The sequence below is a fragment of the Homarus americanus genome, unplaced genomic scaffold (genome assembly GCF_018991925.1).
Source record: "Homarus americanus isolate GMGI-L3 unplaced genomic scaffold, GMGI_Hamer_2.0 scaffold55, whole genome shotgun sequence".
Classification (NCBI taxonomy): domain Eukaryota; kingdom Metazoa; phylum Arthropoda; class Malacostraca; order Decapoda; family Nephropidae; genus Homarus; species Homarus americanus.
The window spans coordinates 335643-342005 of record NW_024713894.1 but is presented as its reverse complement, the minus strand read 5'-3'; the positions used below and the strand labels follow the sequence as shown (position 1 = coordinate 342005).

The 6363-nt window shown below is 41.4% G+C and overlaps 1 protein-coding gene across 1 annotated transcript; it reads left to right on the top strand.

Moving 5' to 3' along the window:
- Positions 1–682: 682 nt before the first annotated feature.
- Positions 683–3701, top strand: LOC121874994. The gene is made up of 3 exons (XM_042379353.1): positions 683–945; positions 1919–2213; positions 2781–3701. The coding sequence occupies exons 1-3, from the start codon at positions 864–866 to the stop codon at positions 2833–2835; spliced, it is 432 nt and encodes a 143-aa protein (XP_042235287.1). The 5' UTR covers positions 683–863; the 3' UTR covers positions 2836–3701.
- Positions 3702–6363: the final 2662 nt, after the last annotated feature.

The following is a 6363-nucleotide window of genomic DNA, read 5'->3' as shown; positions in this document are numbered from 1 at the left end:
ATATATGCAGCAGACACAGACAGAAAGACAGATAGACAGACATAAACAGACAGACAGACATGCAAACAGAAAAGACAGATAGACAGACATGAAACAGACAGACAGAAAGACAGATAGACAGACATGCAAACAGGAAAGACAGATAGACAGACATGTAACAGAGACAGACAGAAAGACAGATAGACAGACATGCAAACAGAAAGACAGATAGACAGACATGTAAACAGACAGACAGAAAGACAGATAGACAGACATGCAAACAGAAAGACAGATAGACAGACATGTAAACAGACAGACAGAAAGACAGATAGACAGACATGCAAACAGAAAGACAGATAGACAGACATGTAAACAGACAGACAGACAGACAGACAGACATGTAAACAGACAGACGCATTACTGAGGAACAAGGACACGCTACGTAAGCGAATAAATTACTGAATGAAAGAAAACAAATTGAACGATGGAAAGAAATTATTGAATGAAGATTATTATTATGTTTACTTCACCTGATGAGACGGGGTCAAGTAAACAACTAAACAAACAAACAAACAAAAACAAGCAATACAATAAGATAACCACACACACACACACACAAACACATCCGGTCGGGAATACCACTCAGATGAGGGAGGAGGAGCCGACATCCCCGACAGGCGCCACTATATAAGACCAAGTTACCTGCATCAGTCCCACAGTCACACGCAGGACTTACGACCACAACAACGCCAAGACCAACCACGTGATAACCTCAAGTCCAACCACGTGATAACCCCAAGTCTAACCACGTCACCATAACAAGTCCAACGTCCCGACCTCAACGTCTTAAGTCTAGCTAAGCCACATAGAAAAAGTCCGGTTAGATGTATGGAATGAAGCTGTCAGTAGTGGTGATGGTGTTGGCGGCTGTCGCTAGGGAGTCAGAGGCTGCTGTCTTCGGTGTGGGTAAGTTATCTAGCCTTTGTTGATGATAGATAGATAAATGGATGGATAAAGTTGATAGATAGATAGATATAGACAGATAGATAGATAAGTAGATAGATATAGACAGATAGATAGATAAGTAGATAGATATAGACAGATAGATAGATAAGTAGATAGATAGACAGGATTACTTTCTCTTTAACTTTAACGTTACAAAGGTACTCAAACTATCCAACCAGGAGCGAACTCGTAACAATGGTTTTAAATTAGACAAATTTAGATTTAGGCGCGAAATAGGTAAACACTGGTTTGGTAACAGAGTAGTGGATGAATGGAACAAGTTACCAAATATCATCATTAACTCGAATACGCTGGATAGCTTCATACATAGGTTGGATGGATATATGAGCAATAGGGGTTGGGTGTTAACGGGACTGCCCAGTATGGGCCAATAGGCCCGCTGCAGTTTCCTCCATTCTTATGTTCTTATGATGGATAATAATAATAATAATAATAATAAAAATAATAATAATAATAATAAAAATAATAATAATAATAATAATAACAATAATAATAATAATAAAAATAATAATAATAATTATAATAATAATAATAATAATAATAATAGTTAAGTGTGACTGTAACAACGTGGTTAGTGGTTAAGAGTAGTGGGAGTGTGTCAGCCAATAGGGAGATTCGTAGTCGGTGCCTAGAAAGTGACTTCACGACTACCTATTGTACATATCTTCCTACCCTTCCTTCATTTACCTCTCTCTCTCTCTCTTCCTCCTCCTCTTTCTTCTATCCTTTCTTTACCCCTTCATGTTTCTCCTCATCCTGCCTGTTTCATCTCCCTTCATCTTTCCTTCCTTCTACCCCTTCATCATCCCTTCCTCTCCTCCTCCTTGTATTTCCTCTTCATCTACCCCCCCCTCACTCTCTCTTTCTCTCCTCACTAGACACGCCCCTCTAAGCGTTTCTCTCCCTCCTCCAGGTAACATCATGCCAGGCAGGTATCCCAAAAACCCCGAGTTCCACACTATGGAGGTCCCCGAAATGGCCACCGCGACCCCAGGCGTCGCCAACCTCCCCGGTACCGTCGTTTCACGCACTGGAAGCCGCCCCGTCTCCACTAACGCTACACGCCCCGTCGACACCGCCCAGGGCCCCATTTCCTACCCCGTTGGCCCTATCTCTTCTCGCCCCGTCAATAAAGCCGTTTATTTCCACTTGGGGAGTTATGGGCCCCGTCACCCCGTCCCTATCCTCGTCCGCGGCAAGCCAGTCAGGTGAGTTGTGTCCCAGGTGTGTTCTAGATTATATACGACCTAACCTAACCTAACCTAACTTAACCTAACCCCTCCAGGTGAAATAAATTAGTTTACTTAATCCTCAGGTGATACATTCTTTCATCTTTAGTTATGCGAAATATTTACATTACAAACCTTGTTAATAAGAACATTGTAAACAACAAATAGAGCATTTTTATTATTTTTTTTAGAAATATAAAATAACCAATAATGACGAATGGGTCTAGTGGGCGTGGCGTGGGGGAGTATTGGAACAATCCATCAACGCGGTGAACAATAATAACACAACACAACAGGGCAAGGAGGGGAGGGGGGCACACACACGTGATGGATTATACCACAGCGACATATTAATACCACACCATGCCCAGCTGTGGTAGATGGATAGTATAGGGGAGAAGGGTATTACAAGCGGGTATTTATCGGTATTACAAGGGGGGGGGGTATTTATCCTCAATGGGCACGAGGGTATTTAGGCAATTTCAGTGACTTGTGAACAGTAAAGAGATATATTTTAATTGTTTGTTTTTTCTCTCTCTTTTACAGCAGCAGGGGATACCCTCAACGATCTGGCTACTCATCCAACGGGAGAAGCCATTAAGAGATATTATGGTTTCTAGTTGTTTTCTACCTGGGCGACTCATGACCCGGTGTTCTTTATTGAGTGGGGATGTTGATTGTTTAATTTTGTTTATGTAATGAGTTTTATACCTCGTTGATTCTCTCTGTTTGATGTTCTCTAAGAGGTCTTTAAGTTCTCTATTCAAGTGTTTCCGTCTATGGTGTTTAATAGCTTAATGTCTCTAGTTTTCTAAGGGACTAGTACCCAGTTTAACTCATGGTTTCTAAATGGTGTCTAAATAAGCACTGATGTTCTCTAGTTCTCTATCTGGATAACTGGAGGGACTACTTGTTAAGGGTTTCTACCTCTACAGAACCTCACTAGGGTGTTGTTCTCTAAGTGAAGTAATAGAAACCAATAACTCTGGCTCTCTACCTAAACCAAACCTAACAGTTCTCAGCATGAAGTGTCAGAAACCAAGGTCTCTAATGTTGGCTTACCTTTATGACGACCATCTGTTCTCTAGACGTGGGTTCTAAAGTTCTCTAATCCAAGTACTCCTCCAGCTTCATCGATGCAAATCACAGAGGTTTCCAAATGCTCTCTTCTTAAGCCAGCTGTTCTCTCGATGTGGGATCCTACGGTTTCTATGCCAAGAACTCCATCTTCGACGCTACCTTCCTGGTCTTCAAGTATCACAGAGAAAAAAGTCACAAATCAACATCGTCCCTTTGGAAAAATTATGTTATGGGTTTAATACCAACATTGTCCCCCATCTTGTTTGTTCATGAGACATAAATAAGCATAATTAATCATCAATAGATTTTTGTATATAATATCTAAATGTTGAATTTGTTAACTTTTATTTTGGTATTAAATGTATACTTTGATGTTATATATATATATATATATATATATATATATATATATATATATATATATATATATATATATATATATATATATATATATATATATATATATATATATATTTACAGAGCTTATTGATATATTTTCAAATAAATAAATAAAATAAAAATTAAAGCTGTATTTATTTCTCTAAATTTTGAAATTGTTTATAATAGCGAGGCTCATTTAAGAAAATGTTCATGAGAGAGAGAGAGAGAGAGAGAGAGAGAGAGAGAGAGAGAGAGAGAGAGAGACATTTCAACTCGTTCCCTCAAAAGCAAAATGAACTCAGTCGAAATCCTCTGAAAATCTCCTATTCTCACCTTCTTTATACAAACTGGACCAATCACAGCACGAAAACTAGTGACGTGCCACGAGCCTCCACCAATAAGACACCCGGGACTCATGTTTAATTAAGTACTATTCTCAGGTAACATAAACTAACATTTGTCAAGTTAATGTTTACATAAGAATGTTCTAAGGGGAAATAAACAAATAAACTCACTAATGAACTAAATAAAAGGTGTTTGTTTATGAGGACACTTAGACACACACACAGGAACACAGACACACACACACAGGAACACAGACACACTCACAGGAACACAGACACACACACACAGGAACACAGACACTCATACACACACACACAGGAACACAGACACTCATACACACACACACTTAGACACACACAGGAACACAGACACTCATACACACACACACTTAGACACACACACAGGAACACAGACATCCACACACACACACAGGAACACAGACACACACACACAGGAACACAGACACACTCACAGGAACACAGACACACACACACAGGAACACAGACACTCATACACACACACACAGGAACACAGACACTCATACACACACACACTTAGACACACACAGGAACACAGACACTCATACACACACACACAGGAACACAGACACTCATCCACACACACACACAGGAACACACACTCATACACACACACACACAGGAACACAGACACTCATACACACACACACAGGAACACAGACACTCACACACACACACACAGGAACACAGACACACACACACACAGGAACACAGACACACACACACACAGGAACACAGACACTCATACACACACACACACACAGGAACACAGACACTCATACACACACACACAGGAACACAGACACTCATACACACACACACAGGAACACAGACACTCATACACACACACACAGACACACAGGAACACAGACACTCATCCACACACACACACAGGAACACAGACACTCATACACACACACAGGAACACAGACACACACACAACACAGACACTCATACACACACACACACAGGAACACAGACACTCACACACACACACACAGGAACACAGACACACACACACACAGGAACACAGACACTCATACACACACACACAGGAACACAGACACTCATACACACACACAGGGAACACAGACACTCATACACACACACACAGGAACACAGACACACAGACACACACACACACACACACACACTAAGACACACACACAGGAACAGACACTCATACACACACACACACACACTAAGTCACGCATAGGAACACAGACACTCATACACACACACACAGGAAACCAGACACTCATACACACACTAAGACACACGCACAGGAACAGACACTCATACACACACACACACTAAGACACACGCACAGGAACACAGACACTCATACACACACACACAGGAAACCAGACACTCATACACACACAGGAACACAGACACTCATACACACGCACAGGAACAGACACTCATACACACACACACACACACACACACACACAGGAAACCAGACACTCATACACACACAGGAACACAGACACTCAGACACACACACACACAACACAGACACTGACACACAACAACAGACACTCATACACACACACACACACACACACACACACAGGAACACAGACACTCATACACACACACACACACTAAGACACACGCACAGGAACAGACACTCATACACACACACTTAGACACACACACAGGAACACAGACACGCATACACACACACACACACACACACACACTAAGACACAAACACACAGACACTCACATATAATCACACAAAAACAACACACACACACACACACACACACACACACTTAGACACACACACACACACACACACAAACACTTAGACACAAACACAGACACACAAACACAAACATAAAGATACCCAAGACACAACCACACAGACATAAGAACATAAGAACATAAGAAAGTGGGATACTGCAGGAGGCCGACTGGCCCATACAGGGCAGATCCCTTTCACACCCATCCCAGCACTTCCATGTGCCTATCCAACTTCGTCTTGAAGCTCCCTAGCGTCCCCGATCCTACTATAGCACTCGGTAGCCTATTCCACATATCCACAACTCTATTACCAAACCAGTGCTTGCCTATATATCCTTTCTGAATCGGAATTCTATCTAATTTAAAGCCATATGTTCTAGTTTTTTCGTTATTACTGAGCTTCAGAACATCTTCTATTTTACCCTGTTAATCCCACTCTACCCACTTGTACACCTCATCATATCTCCTCAACTCTACGCTTCTCTAATGCAATGTGTCAAGCTTTTCAGTCTTTCTTCATATGGAAGGCT

Coding starts and splice junctions, on each gene's coding strand:
- LOC121874994 (XM_042379353.1), top strand. CDS start 864: ATGTATGGAATGAAGCTGTCAGTAGTGGTGATGGTGTTGGCGGCTGTC. Junction 946..1,918: donor GGCTGCTGTCTTCGGTGTGG/GTAAGTTATCTA, acceptor TCCCTCCTCCAG/GTAACATCATGCCAGGCAGG. Junction 2,214..2,780: donor GTCCGCGGCAAGCCAGTCAG/GTGAGTTGTGTC, acceptor TCTCTTTTACAG/CAGCAGGGGATACCCTCAAC.